This window comes from Podarcis muralis, chromosome 9 (genome assembly GCF_964188315.1).
Source record: "Podarcis muralis chromosome 9, rPodMur119.hap1.1, whole genome shotgun sequence".
NCBI lineage: Eukaryota > Metazoa > Chordata > Lepidosauria > Squamata > Lacertidae > Podarcis > Podarcis muralis.
This window is the reverse complement of record NC_135663.1, coordinates 6,130,480-6,149,940: the sequence shown is the minus strand read 5'-3', so window position 1 is coordinate 6,149,940 and position 19,461 is coordinate 6,130,480. Positions and strand designations below refer to the sequence as shown.

The following is a 19,461-nucleotide window of genomic DNA, read 5'->3' as shown; positions in this document are numbered from 1 at the left end:
CTCGGTCCCAGCTCCTGCCAACCTAGCAGTTCAAAAGCACGTCAAAGTGCAAGTAGATAAATAGGTACCACTCCGGCGGGAAGGTAAATGGCATTTCCGTGCGCTGCTCTAGTTTGCCAGAAGCGGCTTAGTCATGCTGGCCACATGACCCGGAAGCTGTACGCCGGCTCCCTCGGCCAATAAAACGAGATGAGCACCGCAACCCCAGAGTCGGCCATGACTGGACCTAATGGTCAGTGGTCCCTTTACCTTTACCTTTACTATGGGGAGCAGTAGAGCCCGTGACTCTGAATCTCAGGGTCCTGGATTCAAGTCCCACACTGGGCAAAAGATTCCTGCATTGGAGGGGGTTGGACTAGATGACCCTGTGGTCCCTTTGCAACTCTACAATTCTAGGAGTCTATCAACAGCTATTCCATACATTTTCCAACCCTTTAGTGGGCTCTGCAGCCACCTGGGTCAAGCAAAGCCTGCAGAGTTTCCGACCAGCAAGTATCTGAGGCAAGCGGTCCCATCTAACAATTATTTTTGGAGTGCATCGAACCTTTTCACTCCAGAGTTCCCCAGTTTTCCTGCCAAATGAAAGGGTCAGAAGACAGATTGCTGAAAGAGTATTAGCTGAGCACCGTCCTGATGGGAGGGAGGCTTAGATGCATGTTGCCATCCGTAGAGTCTGATGCAGCAATCGTCAGCAAACAGCCTTGGCCAATGGGGCAACCAGTTGCTTGCGCTGAAGTACACAAAGAATAATATAAATACCCAGAGCAAATTGCTGGAGCATCCGAGGAATTTCAGGACAGAGGGAGAGGAGCAAAAGCAATCAAGTCACTGTGAGTAGACTTTTCATTAAGCGTCTTTTACCATTCGTGTCTTGCAGGTAACTTGAACGACGTCCTTACTTGCAAGCCGAGCGTCACATCTGGCTAGTTTTGTTGGAGGGGATTTGTTCTAAAGATGTTAATTGCAAATGTGTTTTATATATCTCCCAGGGCAGACCATATTTGTGCTGTTTCTACCTTTGGGTGTTTGCCATCTTTTGCCAAGTTGCGGTAGCGCTGTGCTGCAGGTACCCCCAGGTAGTTCCTTGCTTATCTCTGTGAATTACTTCTAGCTATAGCTGCAAAGTGCTGCACACAGATTCATCACCAGGGAGGGTGCTTGGAAAAGGGGATCTTTTTCAGCAGATAAGGTTGTTGCTGATGTGAGCACTGAATGCCTGAGTAATGCACTATTTGCAAAAAGAGCACTTCCCACTGCAGTTAGTTAAAAAATACTGCTGTTAGATGAGCACCAGTAGATGCAAATTTTTTTGTAAAAAACATTGGATTACTCTGTTATGTCTAGTAATAACTGACTCCCCATGAAAGAAATGGCAGGTTTTTCCAGCAGCCTTAGGAGGAATATCTGCAGTTACCCAGATGTAAGTGTGACCAGTTTCAGGGACTGGAATGGAGGAGGGAAATGTACCCGCCCCAGTTATATGTGGGCTGGGATGAAGATCACAGCAACCATGTCTCCAGGGACCCCATTTTTACTTCCATATAAGCAAATAGGTGCTAGCCAGTCAGTCCAATGGGGGAAAATACAATTCAGTACTTGGAGACACCATTAGGGTGGGCAGCAGCAAACCTTGCTCCCTACCACTGGTGGACCACAGTAACCTCTCTTCCAAAGCGTTCCAAGTCCTGCTCAAGCCCCCACTTAAAGCAATCCCATTAAAACAACATGGGAATTAAAACAGGAGACAGGACAAGAGATCAAGGGAACGGCTGCAAAAATAGGCGTGTCTTCAAAAAGCTGGTGGAATGGCCAATGCAGGAAGCACATGCTGCAATACTATTGCTACCAGTGAAAAAGCCCATCTCCGCATTAACACGAGACCATGGCAAGCCCACCCAGGTTCCATTTGTTTATCTTAATGCTCTTAATGGCCAAGGGAGGGGAAGCTGGTATTTCCGTTGACCTGGTCCAGAGAGGTTTGGGGCTTTGCATTTAAGCAAGATCTCGAAGCTGGCTCGGTGGGAAGTAAAGAAAATGTGCAAGTCCTTCCAACATCGGCACGATATGTATGTGTTAAGGGGCATCACCTGTTGTCTGCACACCTGCGGCTTTCAGTTTGCCCATGTGTAACTTGGTTATTAATGGCAGTCTTGTAAGAATGGCCCAATACAGTGGTACCTTGGGTTAAGAACTTAATTCGTTCTGGAGGTCCGTTCTTAACCTGACACTGTTCTTAACCTGAGGTACCACTTTAGCTAATGGGGCCTCCCGCTGCCTCCATGCGATTTATGTTCTCATCCTGGAGCAAAGTTCTTAACCCGAGGTACTATTTCTGGGTTAGCGGAGTCTGTAATCTGAAGCATGTGTAACCCAAGGTACCACTGTACTAGAAAATAACGCCTTGCAATTCCTGCCCTTGCACAGCTTCCCAATGCTCTTTTTCTTCCCTTCCTCCCTCCCTCTGCAGATTTTATTGAGGCAGTGAGGCTCCAGGCATCACTATGGCATACCAGAGGTCCCTCCTGCTTTCTCTGTGCATAATGCTCACCATCAGCATGCATCTATCAAGCGCTCAGCACTGGTCCCACGGCTGGTACCCCGGAGGGAAGAGAGAGATTGATTTGCCACAAAGTCCAGAGGTACGCCGATGCTGTCCTTACCCTGGCATCACCTGCCTAAGTCAGTTGAGCTGCCTAAGCCCACTCTCTCTCTCTCTTGCTCTGAATTCAGGTCTCTGAAGATATCAAATTATGTGACGGGGAAGACTGCACTTATCTGAAGATCCCGAGGGATAAAATTGTGAAGACTCTTCTGGTAAGCAAGGGAGTGGCATTGTAGATTCAGAGCCTCTTAGAGAGCAGAGTGAGATTAATCTTTGCACGGCTTTGCAAATTCCTCTTTGGATTCGCTCATTTAAGGCAGCTGGTGACAACTAAAAGTAGCTGGATCTTAAAGCTTCAGAGGCAGTAGTACATCACTTAATGCCAGCTGCTGGGGTGAAGCACTGGGGAAACGCTGAGCTTCCAGGAAGACCACAAACTGGGAAGGAGGGCTCTGCCCCAGTGCTGATCTTTGTCCCACGGCACCTGGTCTTCAGAAAAATCTCTAAATGTGGTGTTGTGTTTCCAGTGATAAAGAGTAATATGACAACGATGATTATTTCTTAACTGCTCTTTAGGTAAGGCAAACAATATATATATATACATTCCAATGCTAAAAACAGTTAAAACAATTAGCAATCAGAAGAATGGGGTGAGTCCTTACAAAATTATCTCAGGTGTCAAATAAAAAGGATTAAAAAGTGTAACTTCAGCATATGATGAAAGCTGTATCGTGAAGGTGTCCAGGGAGGGAATTCTGCAGTTTGGAGACTGGGCCTCTCCTGGGCTACCACAATCCCAAAGTAACCAGAATGGCTGGACTAAACAGGGTGGATGTAGAGGGTTAGGATATTGGTTTGGGTTTTCTTGTTCTTGTTTTTAGCATTTATTTTGTGCTTTTATGTTGAGAACTGCCCTGTGATCTGCAGAGGAAGGGCAGTATACAAATAATAATAATAATAATAATAATAATAATAATAATAATAATAGGGACGCGGGTGGCGCTGTGGGTAAAAGCCTCAGCGCCTAGGGCTTGCCGATCGAAAGGTCGGCGGTTCGAATCCCCGCGGCGGGGTGTGCTCCCGTTGCTCGGTCCCAGCGCCTGCCAACCTAGCAGTTCGAAAGCACCCCCGGGTGCAAGTAGATAAATAGGGACCGCTTTCTAGCGGGAAGGTAAACGGCGTTTCCGTGTGTGGCTCTGGCTCGCCAGAGCAGCGATGTCACGCTGGCCACGTGACCCGGAAGTGTCTCCGGACAGCGCTGGCCCCCAGCCTCTTGAGTGAGATGGGCGCACAACCCCAGAGTCTGGCAAGACTGGCCCATACGGGCAGGGGTACCTTTACCTTTAATAATAATAATACCAACAAGAGGGCCTTCCTGTGCAGATCTTAACACCTGAGGGTCTGTAGGAAAGGAGTACAGCATGCACTAATAGCTGCTAACTGACCTCCCCTACTCCAGCCTAATTTTGTTGACATACCAGGTGGCAACTTGCCATGCATGCGTCTCCACAGTTCAGACACTGATCACGGAATATTTTCTCATGCTACATCTTTTTCATGCACAACCCTTTTCAACAGAATCATTTAGCTAGTATTTGCATGCATGGGGACTAGTTCTGCATCTGCTCCCTGCTAAGATGTTTTCAGACCGAAGTAGATCCTTGCTCACTCTGGAACATTCAATTCCTTATTGCTGATATGCTGTTGCGTTCATTTTAACAGGCTGACATGCTAGCAAGACAACTTCAGAAGAAAAAATGATGCCCCTTTGCATGTTTTTTGGAAAACGTTTTGCATCTGAACAGATGACCCTCCCCTCCTCTTCAGCTTAACGTGTTGTTTGTGGGAGTGATGTGCCCAGCCCATTGTTAAATTCTCAAGAACACTGTAGCAGTCTTTGCTCAAATTCCCAGCATGTGAACGTACTACTCTAGTGACTGAAAAAAGCATTTGTGTTTACTGTTGTCCAGTCAGAATGGAGATTTGCAGGGAGTTCTCTTTATGTACTTGTAAAACTCAATTATGTTGAATAAAATACTTTATTTTGCTACACACACATCTGTGTTTGCACTCTGCATGTGTGCCCAAAGACACATCACCATTTGCAGGTGTTAAGATGCACTTTGCAGGCCACTTAATCTAAAGTTACAGAGAAATTCGAAGCATGGCCCACGACACATGGTTAAACGGTCAAATCTCTCTCAGAAGACCTAGTGACGGCCACCAGGTTGAAAGGCTTGAAAAGAGGGCAAGACAAATTCATTGAGAGTAAGGCTATTAATGGCTGCTAGCCAAGGTAACACAATGCCTCTCAATAGCAGTGGCTGGGAATCACAAGTGGGGAGACTGCTGTTGCACCCATGTCCTGCAAGGGGGCTTCCCATAGGCATCTGGTTAGCCACTGTGAGCATAGAATCAAAGAACTGTAGAGTTGGAAGGGACCGCGCGAATCATCTCGTCCAATTCTCTGCAATGCATGAATATTTTGTCCAATGTGGGGCACGAACCCAAGACCCTGAGACTAATAAGAGTCTCGGGCTCTACTGGACTAGATGGGCATTTGGTCTTATTCTGTAAGCTCTTCTTGCATGCTTCTGATTGCAAGTAGTTTGGAAGCGAGAAGGGGATTTTCCAAAGAGTGTTTTGTACCGTCAGACCATGGATGGGGAACCTGCTGTTCCATCAACCGCAGCCAGTACCTCGGATTAAGAACTTAATTCGTTCTGGAGGTCTGTTCTTAACCTGAAGAACCACTTCAGTTAATTCAGCTAATGGGGCCTCCCGCTGCTGCCATGCCACTGCTGCGCGATTTCTGTTCTCATCCTGAAGCAAAGTTCTTAACCCGAGGTGCTATTTCCGGGTTAGTGGAGTCTGTAACCTGAGGTGTATGTAACCCGAGATACCACTGTATAGCACAGAAGTTCTAGTCTAGCAAGATATGGAGGGCCACTTCTAATGGCTTCATATAGATATTAGATAGCATTGGGGATAAAACAGGGCCCACAGCATAACTCCGAGGGCTGAACATAATTTTCCTGGTGCTTCAGTTGGAACTGCAACAACTGTGGAGTCAAAGTCTCTCAGAAGCTGAGCTACTTTATACTCAAAATGTGCAGCCAATTGGCCAAGGTCAGCCCTCAAGAGCTCCAGGGATCCTTCCCCTTCTGAACTATCCAAAAGATATCTCCCAATCAGGTACCAAGCTGTAATATGCTCTCTTTGCCACTCACATTGCCGTATGTGCACTAATCAGTGTTTGGTTAGCCTGAGAACGAGAATCCACCCTGTTCCACCCCCATTTGCAAGCTTCCTCCCCAATGGTCACTCACCATTCTGTGCCCAATCCTCACTGAGACGTTTTGTGGCCCCTCTTTGCCATAAACCTTTAAAATGCTCAGGACATAGCGAATGAAACCTCTAAGAGAAACCCAATATTTTATTACGGCAACAAAGTCTTCAAGAAGGGCACCAATGTTCTGGAAGTATAAAACCCCAAAGATATACATCTTTCAGGGTGAATGTCTCAAAGCAGTCTTATTGATGAAGTTGAGCAAGCCAGTGCTGGTCCCCTCAAAGTGATTCTGGCAGCTGGATGGAAAGGACACTCAACCACTCTGGCAGGGAATACCAGGACGCCCAGGCTCCTCTGGTATGAGTTGCTAAGGCAAGAGGCTCCGCTTGGCTATCCTTCCTTCCTTATCAATGGCAAAATTGTAGTTGCGAGGGTTGTCTAGGCACTCCTCAATCCGCTCATCTATATTTTCAGGGGTGATGAAGTTCTTGGCTTCTTCCTGCATCAGCAAAAGAGGAAAAGAAGGCATTTTACAAATACAGTATTTCTCCCCCTGAACAACACTCCAAACACACAGGGTTGTCCGTTTCAAGTCTTTTGTCATTGCATCAGCGCCCAAAGTGTTGGAGAAAAGGCAGCAGTGGCCTTGAGTAAAAACCCCCAGCACTGTACCTGGACTCCTACCACTGTTAACCCAGCCACACCCTCCTCTGGTAACCTAAAACAATAGCCAAAGGACCCTGGTTGGAGCCCTGGCTGTTCTCTTATGAACTTTCTCTTTTATTTTGTGTCCCCCAAGCATCACCAAAACTAGGTAGCATTTTGTCATTTAACCAGTCCGCAGTAGCAAAAAGATTGCTCCACGGAAGAAGCGTCAAAGTGAAGGCAGCTGTTTGCAGCAATGCCGGCTTCCCTACCTGCAACTGGAGCACCTCTTTCTCCTTCTCCTTGAGAATTTCTTCCATATAGGTAGCCCGATTCTGGGCTCCTTGCCGTCGGCGTTCTTGATCAGCTGCTTCTTCCTTTCGGAGGCGCTCCTCCCTGGGGTTAGGGACACAGAAGGAACTTAGCACTTGCTGCTCTCCACACAGCAGAAAGAGCCAAAGGCCAAGTGGCTATTAGCACACACACAAAAAAGCAAGAAGAGTAACGAAATCAACAGCAGATTTAAAAATCGAGAGACGTGCCATGCTCACCTCCGTTCCCGTAGACGTCTGTTCTCTGCGTCATTCCAGGCCATCAGCTCTTGATGCTCCTTGTTAGCAGCCTCCTCTCTCTTCTTCCACACTTCCCCATACTTCTCTGCATAATGTTTCCGCAGCACCTCTTCTTTGAACTCGCCTCTGGTAGAAAGCATAGGAGGGAATGTTAAAAAAGCAGCTGCTCCTTTGTTACTGATATCGTCCCTGCAGAGGCAAGAGTCACAAGGGGCCCATGTGTCATATGCAGGGTTGTGATCCTCCAGATGGCACTGGACTACAACTCCCATCGCAGGTCCCCCAACCCTGATGAATGCCTATCAATCATTCAGAACTTATGTTTGTGCAGTTGTGTTTTTATCTTGTATTTTTATGCTGTGAACTGCCTGAACTCTTCAGATGAAGGGCGGTATGCACATTTAATATATAAATCATGGAATCCCCTACCATGCAGGAATCTCAACTAAATCAATGTGACTGGTGGTCATCCAACTTCTGTCCAGTAGCACCTTAGAGACCAGCTAAGTTTGTACTGGGTACAAGCTTTCGTTCGCATGCACACTTCTTCAGGACACCATGGACTTCCATTTCATGCGGCTCAATGTGCTGCCTTCCATGATTCTAGATTCATGGAGATTCTAGATTCTTCCATGATTCTAGATTCATGAAGAAGTGTTCATGCACACAAAAGCTTATATCCAGAACAAACTTTTGTTGTTGTTGCTGTTGTTGTTTAGTCGTGTCCGACTCTTCGTGACCCCATGGACCAGAGCATGCCAGGCACTCCTGTCTTCCACTGCCTCCCGCAGTTTGGTCAGACTCATGTTTGTAGCTTCGAGAACACTGTCCCACCACCTCATCCTCTGTCGTCCCCTTCTCCTTGTGTGATCTTTCTCAACATCAGGGTCTTTTCCAGGAAGTCTTCTCTTCTCATGAGGTGGCCAAAGTACTGGAGCCTCAGCTTCAGGATCTGTCCTTCCAGTGAGCACTCAGGGCTGATTTCCTTCAGAATGGAGAGGTTTCATCTTCTTGCAGTCCATGGGACTCTCAAGAGTCTCCTCCAGCATCATAATTCAAAAGCATCAATTCTTCGGCGATCAGCCTTCTTTATGGTCCAGCTCTCACTTCCATACTTCACTACTGGGAAAACCATAGCTTTGACTATACGGACCTTTGTTGGCAAGGTGATGTCTCTGCTTTTTAAGACGCTGTCTAGGTTTGTCATTGCTTTTCTCCCAAGAACTTAGTTGGTCTGGACTAATTTTTAGTTGCTACTGGACTAATTTTTAATTTTTTTAATTTTTAAAATTTATCTCGACTGCGTCAGCCCAACACGGCTACTTACCTACATGAATCTAAATAAATTGGCGTAGCAGAGAAAGGGAGAAGAACCAGAACCCTTCCCGCCACTCGCACCCCCCAGACTCCCCCCCCCTCGAGGTCCCCGCCTCCACGGGCCCGCCGGCTGCCCTGATTGGCCGGCCGGGCTGAGTGACAGGCTTCCCCAGCGCCTCACCTGAGGGCGGTCATGACCCGCCTATAGCGCTCGTAGCGGCCCAGCACCACCAGCAGCTCGGCCGGGTCGACGGGCGGCGGCACCTTGACCCTGCCGGCTTTGGATTTGGCCGGGGGGTCGTGGCGCGTCTTGCGGCCCCGCGAAGGCGCGGCCAGGAGCGGCGCCAGGCTCCGGCCCAGAAGGCCGCCCCGGCCGGAGAAGGGGACCAGTCCGCGAAGCATCCCGGCGGCCGCGGCAGTTAGAGAGGAAGCAAAATCCTGAGGGGAAAGTCCGCACGCCGGAAGCTGGACTGGGGCAGTATGGGAAATGTAGTTTCCTCGCGGTCTTTTGCCTCACGAGCGGCTGAATACCGGAAGTGGGATTGAGGCACGATGGGAAATGGAGTCTTCCTCCTCAACTCGATTCCTTGTGGCCTACACACCGGAAGTAGACCCGGGCTACGGGTGGTTTTCTCGCTTTCGCCACTCCCCTCTTCTGCTATTAGGCCCCGTATTTGCTGGGTCTGTGAGGCGGGTGAGACCCGAGTGCGGCCTACCTCAGAAATAAAGGCAGGCGGAAGGAAGGGTGAGCAGGACACCGGAAATAAGGCGTGAGCATGACGGGAAACGTAGTCCTCCCTCTCGCTGTCAATCAAGGAAATGAGCGGGAAAGACGGCGCCTCATCTGCTGGAGGGCGGGCAGGGCACCGGAAGTAGGGTGTGGGCGTGATGGGAAATGTAGTTCCTCTTCCCTGTCACTCAAGTTAAGCGTTTAACCTGCCTTGCAAGGTTGTGTGGGATTAAATGAGTGGGGAGAGGCATGTAGCCCCCCTTGAGCTCTTTGGAGGAGAAAAGGTGGGATGCAGCAAATAATAAAATAAAATGAGAGGGGCAACCATGCCTCGGCTCCTGGTCCTCCTCACGGGTATTATTATTTACTAAAGTATTAGCATTATTCTCATCTGCTGTCCTACCAAAGGAGCCCAGGGTGGCAAACAACGAAGCAGTACAATTAAAAATAAGAATAACAAAATTAAACAGTAATATATCCTCACAGCTAATAATTCCAAGGATGCCGGGAACAGAATTTTCCAAAGTGCCTGCTTTAAAAATTTCTCCTGAATGTTAAGAATGATGGAAAGCCTTGCACAAGTGGGGAGCCACTACCAAGAAGGCCCCGTCAAAGGGTTATTGTTATTACCTCAGAGAGCCGCCACGCTTTCCTTTACGAAGTGTTTCTTCCATGCACTCCAACATTTCAGAGGGAATGGGGACATTGTTGTGTACTTGTGTTCTTACACTGCCTGTTACCTCGCCTCCCTCCAAATATTACACATTGCTAAAAGCCCTTTTTTAGCTGCTGATCATTGCCTATTCTACCCTGCACTATGTGGGCTCTTGAAAAAGGCCCTTTCTATTCCACCAAGCCTTGGGAGGTTGAGATTGGTTGGAATTGTGACTAGTTCTTGCTGCAATTTGTAGCATTTTTTGAGAATTTGCAACAATACATTTTACTGTTTTAATGTGTGCTTTAAAAATCTTTTTATGGTAGTCTTGGCGGACTTTTTTTTTTTTTGCCAACAGGCAAACAATGACCCAAGTAAATGAATGAATAAACAAATGTATCCCCCTTCCATGCCATATTGTTAAGCAGACGAACAGTGACATAAGCAATAGACATGCTAATAGAACTTTATTGAAAAGCCAGGAGAACACAAATCATAGACTTCTGTTGCTGATATGCAACTTTTAATTTGCACAAGTTTGTCGGCCGTTGGCATCCAGCATGCGTACTTGACGTGTCCCACTGGTGTTGCCTGCAAGTTCATAATCAAAAAGTGGATTCACGTGATCCTTGTTCCTTGTTGTCTTCTCATTCTTGGTCACAGGCAGAGTCTACCGTGCAGCCCTCTGAAATGGCAAGGAAATTCGTCAAAAGAAACCAACATGGGCCACGTCTTTTGTGGCCGTTTCTGATCTTCATAGGAACAGATCTGCCCATGGCAGTTTGCATACTGAGGCAGCCCAACAACAGAGACTACCTGGACAGCTGTCTGTACAGTGGTACCTCAGGTTAAGAACTTAATTCATTCTGGAGGTCCGTTCTTAACCTGAAACTGTTCTTAACCTGAAGCACCACTTTAGCTAATGGGGCCTCCCGCTGCTGCCGCGCCACCGGAGCACGATTTCTGTTCTCATCCTGAAGCAAAGTTCTTAACCTGAGGTAATATTTCTGGGTTAGCGAAGTCTGTAACCTGAAGCGTATGTAACCCGAGGTACCACTGTAGTGCCAAAATTTGAGTAGCACCTGCCAACATCTTGAGAGGGGAGAAGTGTTGCCTGCATGATTGGAGGAGACACACAGAGGCAGCTTAGCAAATTGCTTTCTGGTTATATATCTCTGGAATTCCAGGGGGAATCTTTTAAAGGCAAGGGCTGCATTTTCTTGTAGTCAACTTCCAGGGGCAACAAGCAAAAGTGGGTGGGGCGGTGCATGTAGATTTTACCTTTGGCTAGTTTTACAGTTGGCTAGTTTCTCACATAAAAAGGTAAAGGGACCCCTGACCATTAGGTCCAGTCGTGGCCGACTCTGGGGTTGTGGCGCTCATCTCGCTTTACTGGCCGAGGGAGCCGGCGAGGATTCGAACCTCCGACCTTCTGATTGGCAAGTCCTAGGTTCTGTGGTTTAACCCACAGCGCCACCCGCATCCCTAGTTTCTTACATACCCCCCTCTCTATTCTCCATCCACACAAGCAAGAGGCATCATCGAGGAACATTCCTGCCGTGCAAAAACATTCAAGAAGGGTTCAAAGCAGGATTGGGGAGCAGGTGTGGGCTGGGGAGAGACCCAAGGGCCAGAGAGGCTTAGAGGGCTGCATTTGCAACCCCCCGCCCCCTGCTCTTGTTCCTGATGGTTCCCCACACCTCATCAAGAGAGTTCTGGTCCCTTTCAGCTGCCCAAGCCTTAGTCCCCAACAGTTGTCAAAAGGGAAATGGGAAACGTAAAATTGAGAAAACAGTATTCTAGGCAACTCTTGGGCATTTCAATCACTCTTTCATGCTCCTCGGCATCACATAAGGGGGAGCGGGGTAATGTTGATTTGCTTAGGCTGGCATCAACTAGTTGCTAAGATAAGGTTACCAGACATCCCCGTTTCCCAGGGACAGTCCCCAGATTTACAAATCAGTCCCCTGACAAAATCCTGAAAAGTGTCCCCGGCTTCATTGAAAAAAAATCTGGTAACCTTGTGCTAAGAAGTAATTACATTGCAAGGGGCTGGACTAGATGACCCTTGGGTTCCCTTCAACTCTGCAGTTCTATGATTCTAAGAAAAGCCACTTTTCATTCAAAAATATCATTTCACTGCAAGAAAGCTGCATGTATTCCTGTTTCACGGTAGCAATTTGTGAATGTTTAAAATGCATATAAATGGGGTATCAGAACCATTCCTGGGGTTCCCATCCCCATCACCCACATGTTGACTTCAACCTCTGCACAAGAACATAGGTCCTACCCACATCTAAACTGGCTTTATGTAGCCGAGCAGAGATGTGATGTGGCGCTATGCTTTCCATGTTCACCCTCGACCCTTTAACAGCAGGCTTGACAGCAGCTGTAGCAGCAGCAATTTTCTATGCCCACAGGAATTTCCAACTATCAGAAACCAAACCGCGCTTACTTGAAAAAGCAAAAAGGGCGATATGCGCACTGTGGAAAGCACAAGTGCTGGAAATCACATGGCGCTGCACAGATACGGACAGCATTGCAATGAATGTTATAGGTGAAAAGGGCGGGTTTCAGCCAAAAGAGAAGAATAAACCTTTCATGTATGCTGCAACCGTGGCAAGGATATTGTTAGCCCCAAAATGGGAAAGCGACAAAATTCCAACAAAAGAAGAATGGCAAGGAAAGCTGATGGAATATGCTGAAATGGCAAAACTGACGGGAAGACTTGGAGAAAAAGACAATACTGTAGAGACTTTAAAAAAGAATGGGAACCATTCATGTTGTATATACAGAAACAATGGAAAGAGATGGACTCACTGACAGGGTTTGAGTGAACACTTACAATCAACTAAAACAAATATAGAAAGAGGTTGTCAAATAAGATAAGAGTACAACAACAAGTAATATAGAGAACTCAGTATTAAGATAAAACAAAGTAAGGTGCAGGAGAAGTTATTATGCAAAAAACCAGAAAAGGAAGTTGAGGGAAGTCATAGGGGGGGGGAAAGAGGGCTCTGTATTTTGTTTGTTATGTGTTGGTTATTTTATAAAAATATAAAATAAAAAATATATATTTTTAAAAGAAAAGGAAAAGGGCGGGTTTCTGATGGAGAGATGTCCTCACCATTGTTGCAGCAGATGCCTGATGCGGCGCAGGTCCCTCCGCTGTTGCCGCACGGCTTCCTTCCAGACTCGCAAGGCGTTGGGAGGAAGTTTTCTTCCTGGCATCTCATGGTTTCTGCTGTGCCAAAGTAGCAGCCTAGTTCTTCCCCGCAACAGATGTTGGGACCAAAGCAATGCCCTCTGTTTCTTGGCCCGCAGGAGATGCACTGGTGTGGGGCACAAAACGGGGGAAATGTAGCTTCATCCAAGTCTGGTTTACATAATCCAATGTCTGGCGATGTTTACAGTTGAAGTGGTTCGGATGGCATGCAAACCATGCATTTAAAGCACACACACACACACACAAACACACCCACACACCAACAGACAGAATTCTTTCCCAGTCTGATATGGAGAGCCCAGGGATTGAACCTGCAGTCTTCTGCATGCGGATCCTCTTAACACTGAGCCAAAGCCCTCTCCCACCTTGCCGTAAACCCGCCATGTCCTACCTTTCTGACTTCCATGTCCAGAAGGGAGCGCTTCCCTCCAATGGGGCAATTCTGGATGTAGCAAGCCGAAGAGAGAGCCAGGAGCCAAACCAAGCAGAAGGCTAGCATATTGTAAGACATGGTCGTCCTGGTTGCCACCAGCTGCTTCTCTTGAGGAGCAGGAATGGAGAAGGTCCTTCTGGTTTTTGCCCTTACGGCCGTAGGTATATATATACTGGTGGACAGGCCTGTTGAGCCGTGCTATAGCCCTTGTTACTCATTTCCCTTAAAAAGCACAAGGCATTGCTCTTCACGCCAAGTGTCACGTCTAATAAGACAAGGTCGCAGATGTGAGGCCACTGAAATATGGGCAATTTTCTCTCCCGTTTCGTTCCAAACTGGGTGGAAGATGCATCAAAGGCCAAGAGTTCTCCCTAATTGAAGAAGTCTTTGATGTCACCCGAGGTTGGGGAGGAGAATATGAATACTTTTCGTTGGGCTTTCGGGAGATCTGACATACTTTCCCCCTGGATTTTGGGGAGATCTGATCTGTGTGAGACTCTGGCCTGGACCATAGCCCTCTCGGAAAAAATCTCCTGCCATTTTAGGAGGACATCTGCTTGTGGAAAGCACAAACACCACCCATTATTATTAGATCTATTTATTTAATACAGTAATAGTAAAGGTAAAGGGACCCCTGACCATTAGGCCCAGTCACGGATGACTCTGGGGTTGCGGCGCTCATCTCGCTTTATTGGCCAAGGGAGCCGGTGTACAGCTTCCGGGTCATGTGGTCAGCATGACTAAGCCGCTTCTGGTGAACCAGAGCAGTGAATGGAAATGCCGTTTACCTTCCCGCCAGAGCAGTACCTATTTATCTACTTGCAGTTTGTGCTTTCGAACTGCTAGGTTGGCAGGAGCAGGGACCGAGCAATGGGAGCTCGCCCCATCGCAGGGATTCGATCCGATTGGCAAGCCCAAGAGGCTCTGTGGTTTAACCCACAGCGCCACCCGCGTCCCAGTACAGTAATAGTACCGTATTTTTCGCCCCATAGGGCGCACCGGCCCATAGGACACCTAGTTTTTTTTGGGGGGGGGAATAAAGGGAAAAAAATTATTTCCCCCCCAGGCGCGGGGCTGGGGTGGGGGATGCCCAAGCTTCCCCCGACCCCAGCCCCCAGAACAGGCTGCTATCCGCAAGCCTAGGGAGCCCGGCAGGAAATCGCACCGGTCTCCCCAGGCTTGCGGATATCTGTCCTCCGAGCTTGTGAGGCTGACAGCCTCCAAACCAGGTCGGGGAACAGCGGGATGGCGGCGCTCCGACTCCCCGCTGTCCTCCGAGCTTGTGTGGCTGCCCGATATCTGCCCGAAGCCCGGGGTGCGCTCTGGAGCGTGCCCCGTGCTTCGGGCTGCAGGCTGCTGCCCGCAAGCCTTGCGAGCCCGGCGGGAACTCCTGCAGGCTCCCACAGCTTGCGGATAGCTTCCTGAAGCGTGGAGAGCGAGAGGGGTCGGTGCGCACCGACCCCTCTCACTCTCCAGGCTTCAGTGAAAGCCTGCATTCGCCCCATAGGACGCACACACATTTCCCCTTCATTTTTGGAGGGGGAAAAGTGCGTCCTATATGGCGAAAAATACGGTATTTACCCATACATATCACCTGTTCATACAATATAAGATGTCAGTGTGCAGCAATATATACAGTAAAATATAAAACAGCATGAAAACAGTACAAAATGATATTTTAAATGGTAGAAATACATTTTTAAAAATTTAAATGGTGCCTAGGGCTGTCTCTTCTGGAAGAGTGTTCCACAGCTTGGGCCTGCCAACACTAAAAACTCAGCTTCTAGTGGAGACAATGAAAATGTTTAAGATTTCCCGTTGGAATAGCTCAGTGGCTAGAGCGTGAGGCTCTTAAACACAAGGTTGTGGGTTTGAGCCCCATGTTGGGCAAAAGGTTCTTGCATTGCAATGGCTTGGACTAGGATGAGTGAAATATACTCCAAGTGGAGAGTGGATTTCATGCTCTTTATTCAGCTCATAGTGGTGAGGAGGAATGGGAGTTCCCCCAGAATGTCTGCTTTATATACATTGTTTACACAATGGGCCCCACGTGATTGGCTAATTCCGGGATTCTCCTGTAGGCCAATCAGGTCGCGGATTCACTTCCACCTGGAGCTGGATTGGGTGGCTCCTGTGGACCAATCAGACTGCTGCATTCTGAATCCTATTGTTCTAGGACCAATCAGACTGCTGCATTTTGGATCCTATTCAACTCAGTACATAACAATGAGCCTCATGGTCCCTTCTAAGTTTATGGTTGTGTCTGCCAAAGGAGCCTAGGACGGCAAACACCAAAGTGGTAAAGCCGTACTATTAAAAATAAAATAGTAACATACTTAGGGCGATTAAAAACATTTAAACCACTTGTGCTAATGCTCCTGAAACTTTCGTTTCAGGCCAGGCGTTCTCCAAAGAGGGCTTATAGTTATTTTGGATCTCTTTGCCGAAGTCAAGAAGTTGTTGCTATGCACAGAGTGTGTCTACTGAACCAGTAGATGGTGCACAAAGAGTGGCCTTAACTTCTTCTTAGGCTGCTGAAGTATAGAATCCGTTCCGGTTAGCGTTACCGTGCATGCAGTTTACTAGAAATGGGTTGGCATAAATGAAAAAATTGGGTAAGCCATTCCTCTCACCCCCTTGGATAAAAATAAGGAGCTAGTTCACTCCAAGTCAGATGAGTTCTTGTAGCTTGGTAGGGTCAACTCTCAGAATTAAGGGATTTCAAATCTAACTCTCTGCAGCCTCTCTACAACTTAAGATCTGTAAAATGGAATAGGCCCTGTTCCTGATATCTCCACATTGCAAGTTTGAAGAAGGATGTGCAACCATTGTACCCTTTGCCCCTTTCCTCTGCTAGGGACGGACAGATCTGTCAATTCCAATTTCTCTCAGTTTGCAATTTTATTTCTTATTGTTTTAAAGTTCTCAGCAAAACTTTTCAGCTTTTTAGGCTGATTTTCTCACAACAGAACACATTTTCGTATGCCGTTTTGCCGCATATACTGTACACAACCATAGGTTTTGTTAAGTTATGGGCGAACATATCAGACGACACAGTGATTCTTCAAACAGCTCTTGTTTATTCAGAAGCCAGAACAGAACTGAACTGGAGAGCTCAGTCAGCCTGCTTATATAGAGCTCCAGAACAACGTAACTGTTGCAACTTTCTAAAACTATCCAATCACTGAACGTCACTTTCGATCCTTCATTTGCATAACTATCTACAGTACCCCCCTGCTGGCCCAGGGTGAGAACTTCAGTAACAGGTTTGTCTTTTCCCTAAGTGCATTTCTGTACGCTATTTTCACCAATATATGCACACCTAACCCTAGGATATCCATTTTTGCATGCATTACTTGGGCTACATTGCAAAATTTGGAAAAGTGCACATTTTGAAGGACGGTTCTCTTGTTTCAGAAAGTGTGAATTAGGTAGGTTCGCTGTTAAATGCAAAAACGACTCAGGTTGGTCCCCAATGCCTACCAGTCCCTTAATCCTCCCCACACATCAGTGTGCTGGGGCCATCCTGTTAGGCCACAATAGATTGTAATGACTTGCTTTGAAGTCATATCAGCACCAGATGGAGAAAGAATAAATCACCTTCCCAACTTCCCTGCCCCACCCTGCCCTGTATTCGGCCAGTACAAAGGTACCCTAGATTAGCTGACCCTTGATGTCCCTTCCAACTGTACAATTCTGTGCTTCTATGGCTATTCCTGCCCCCCAGTCCGACACATCACTCTCTGTCTTCCACACAGGCAAGGAAGAAACATTCGATGACATATTCCAGCCAGGCAAAAACCTTCAAGGAGGATGCAAGCAAGGATGAGGAGTGTTGTACAGTGGTATCTTGGTTCTTCAAACGCCTTGGTACTCAAACAACTGCAAACCCGGAAGTAAGTGTTCTGGTTTGCAAACTTTTTTCAGAAGCTGAACGTGCTCCATTTTGAGTGCCACACTTCCGTTTTGAGTGTTACGCTGCAGTCTGTCTGTTTTTGCTATTTGTTTTGTGTTTTTGTTTTTGGATCTCTCTCTCTCTCTCTCTCTCTCTCTCTCTCTCTCTCTCTGTGTGTGTGTGTGTGTGTGTGTGACTGTGTGGAACCCAGTTCAGCTACTGATTGATGGATTGTATGACTGCAGTACATTGTTTATTGCTTTCATTTTATGGATCGATGGTCTCATTAGAGAGTAAAATTCATGTTAAATTGCTGTGTCCAGGGCAGCTGTCTACCAGCTCCATCTGGTACACAGGCAGAGACTGTATCTGCCCACGGACTGCCTCGCCAGAGTGGTGCACGCTCCGGTTATCTCCCGCTTGGACTACTGCAATGTGCTCTCCGTGGGGCTACCTTTGAAGGTGACCTGGAAACTACAACTAATCCAGAATGCAGCAGCTAGACTGGTGACTCGGGGCGGCCGCCAAGACCACATGACACTGGTCCTGAGAGACCTACATTGGCTCCCACTATGTTTCTGAGCACAATTCAAAGAGTTGGTGCTGGCCTTCAAAGCTCTAAATGGCCTCAGCCCAGTATACCTGAAGGAGCATCTCCACCCCCATCATTTTGCCTGGACACTGAGGTCCAGCACCAAGGGCCTTCTGGTGGTTCCCTCACTGCGAGAAGCCAAGTTACAGGGAACCAGGCAGAGGGCCTTCTCGGTAGTGGCACCCACCCTGTGGAACGCCCTCCCACCAGATGTCAAAGAGAACAACAACTACAAGACTTTTAGAAGACATCTGAAGGCAGCCTTGTTTAGGGAAGCTTTTAACGTTTGATGTATTACGGTATTTTGATATTTTGTTGGAAGCTGCCCAGAGTGGCTGGGGAAACCCAGCCAGATGGGCGGGGTATAAATAATAAATTCTGTTCTATTCTATTCTGTTTTAGGGGTTGTTTTTAAAAGTGTCTGGAACGGATTAATCCATTTTGCATAACTTTCTATGGGAAAGCACACCTTGGTTTTGGAATGAACTTCCAAGGTACCACTATATCTGGCTTAGGGAGACTTTGAGGGACAGATAGAGGACTTAAGTGGTGCAATTGTCCCTTTCGCCTGAGGCTTCCCATCCTGGTGTAGCAAAAGGAGATCTGCCCAACTTTCCAAACCTAGTGGTCCACATGGGCTACCATGATTGCTGTTACACACATATTTACAAACAAGGTTTAGAGTGGCCTACTGGGAGAGGATTGGTTCTTCTTCTTCAAGGGTGCGATGACTGTGATGCTGAATATAAATGAGAAATACTGACTATTAATGAAACCGGGGCTAATAGCTGTTGCTGCCATACCTGTTCCTTTTTGCCTGACCTTCGTTAGAGTCAGTTAGCACTTTCATCAACTCTGCAGCTGCGGACAAGGACTTGAAAATCTTAACCGCATTGAACGCCTTCGCTCTGTAATGCACTTTTAGCTTTCCTAATTGACCAGCAGGCTCTTAACCGTTGTCCAGGAAGCAATCTTGCTACCTGCTCTCTTGTGCCTTAATATTTGGCACTTAAACGGGGCGCAGGAGGTCAGATTCAGAGGTCAAAGAGGACCTCGCTCCTCGCTTGTGAATTCAAGAACGTTCAGGTCACCGGCTTTAAATTGTGAGGACTATTAAAAGGCAACTCATTAGGGATGAGATTCAGAGGGTAATGTAGGATATTCTGTTATCTACTCCGCTGTTATGACATCATTAGACTGAGAGGGCAGGAAAGTTGCAAATCCAACTTACGGCGCCATTGATCGACTCATCTCCCCACTGGCAAGCCTTGCTTTGATAAGACTCTGATCAGACAGACTGCAAGGGAATAGATATATATCTGCAACTGGATGAAATGCAGAGCCACTCAGTGAAGAGGATTTGGGAGATTTGGGACAGGCAAAAGGAGGTCCTACTTCACACAGCACATAGTTAAACTTTGGAACTCCCTTCCACAGGAGACAATGATGGCCACAAACCTAGATGACTTTAAAAGGAGAGTTAGACCATTGCATGGAGGATG

At 47.3% G+C, this 19,461-nt stretch overlaps 3 protein-coding genes across 3 annotated transcripts; 1 reads left to right on the top strand and 2 right to left on the bottom strand.

The window, feature by feature from the left end:
- The first annotated feature begins 735 nt into the window (after window positions 1-735).
- On the top strand, window positions 736-4,658 carry LOC114604364 (progonadoliberin-2). The gene is made up of 4 exons (XM_028744418.2): window positions 736-830; window positions 2,468-2,639; window positions 2,731-2,814; window positions 4,325-4,658. Exons 2-4 carry the CDS (start codon window positions 2,502-2,504, stop codon window positions 4,361-4,363), a joined length of 261 nt encoding a protein of 86 aa, XP_028600251.1. The 5' UTR covers window positions 736-830; window positions 2,468-2,501; the 3' UTR covers window positions 4,364-4,658.
- A 1,362-nt stretch (window positions 4,659-6,020) lies between these two features.
- MRPS26 (mitochondrial ribosomal protein S26) lies at window positions 6,021-8,945 on the bottom strand. Its single transcript, XM_028744416.2, has 4 exons — window positions 8,610-8,945; window positions 7,091-7,237; window positions 6,812-6,935; window positions 6,021-6,393 (listed from the first exon to the last, which is right to left on the bottom strand). The coding sequence occupies exons 1-4, from the start codon at window positions 8,828-8,830 to the stop codon at window positions 6,262-6,264; spliced, it is 624 nt and encodes a 207-aa protein (XP_028600249.1). The 5' UTR covers window positions 8,831-8,945; the 3' UTR covers window positions 6,021-6,261.
- A 1,415-nt stretch (window positions 8,946-10,360) lies between these two features.
- LOC114604363 (neurophysin 1-like) lies at window positions 10,361-13,619 on the bottom strand. The gene is made up of 3 exons (XM_028744417.2): window positions 13,431-13,619; window positions 12,941-13,145; window positions 10,361-10,498 (listed from the first exon to the last, which is right to left on the bottom strand). Exons 1-3 carry the CDS (start codon window positions 13,548-13,550, stop codon window positions 10,461-10,463), a joined length of 363 nt encoding a protein of 120 aa, XP_028600250.2. The 5' UTR covers window positions 13,551-13,619; the 3' UTR covers window positions 10,361-10,460.
- Between the last annotated feature and the right edge of the window lie 5,842 nt (window positions 13,620-19,461).

Bases quoted from the DNA above. Each gene is read 5' to 3' on its own strand.
- LOC114604363 (XM_028744417.2), bottom strand. From the start codon at position 13,550: ATGTCTTACAATATGCTAGCCTTCTGCTTGGTTTGGCTCCTGGCTCTC. The intron at 13,146-13,430 runs GTAGGACATGGC...GCCCCACACCAG, and splicing joins TGGACATGGAAGTCAGAAAG to TGCATCTCCTGCGGGCCAAG. The intron at 10,499-12,940 runs GTGAGGACATCT...TTGCCATTTCAG, and splicing joins AGGCATCTGCTGCAACAATG to AGGGCTGCACGGTAGACTCT.
- MRPS26 (XM_028744416.2), bottom strand. From the start codon at position 8,830: ATGCTTCGCGGACTGGTCCCCTTCTCCGGCCGGGGCGGCCTTCTGGGC. The intron at 7,238-8,609 runs GTGAGGCGCTGG...GCTTTCTACCAG, and splicing joins CGGGTCATGACCGCCCTCAG to AGGCGAGTTCAAAGAAGAGG. The intron at 6,936-7,090 runs GTGAGCATGGCA...CCCTAACCCCAG, and splicing joins AGACGTCTACGGGAACGGAG to GGAGGAGCGCCTCCGAAAGG.
- LOC114604364 (XM_028744418.2), top strand. From the start codon at position 2,502: ATGGCATACCAGAGGTCCCTCCTGCTTTCTCTGTGCATAATGCTCACC. The intron at 2,640-2,730 runs GTACGCCGATGC...CTCTGAATTCAG, and splicing joins ATTTGCCACAAAGTCCAGAG to GTCTCTGAAGATATCAAATT. The intron at 2,815-4,324 runs GTAAGCAAGGGA...TCATTTTAACAG, and splicing joins AAATTGTGAAGACTCTTCTG to GCTGACATGCTAGCAAGACA.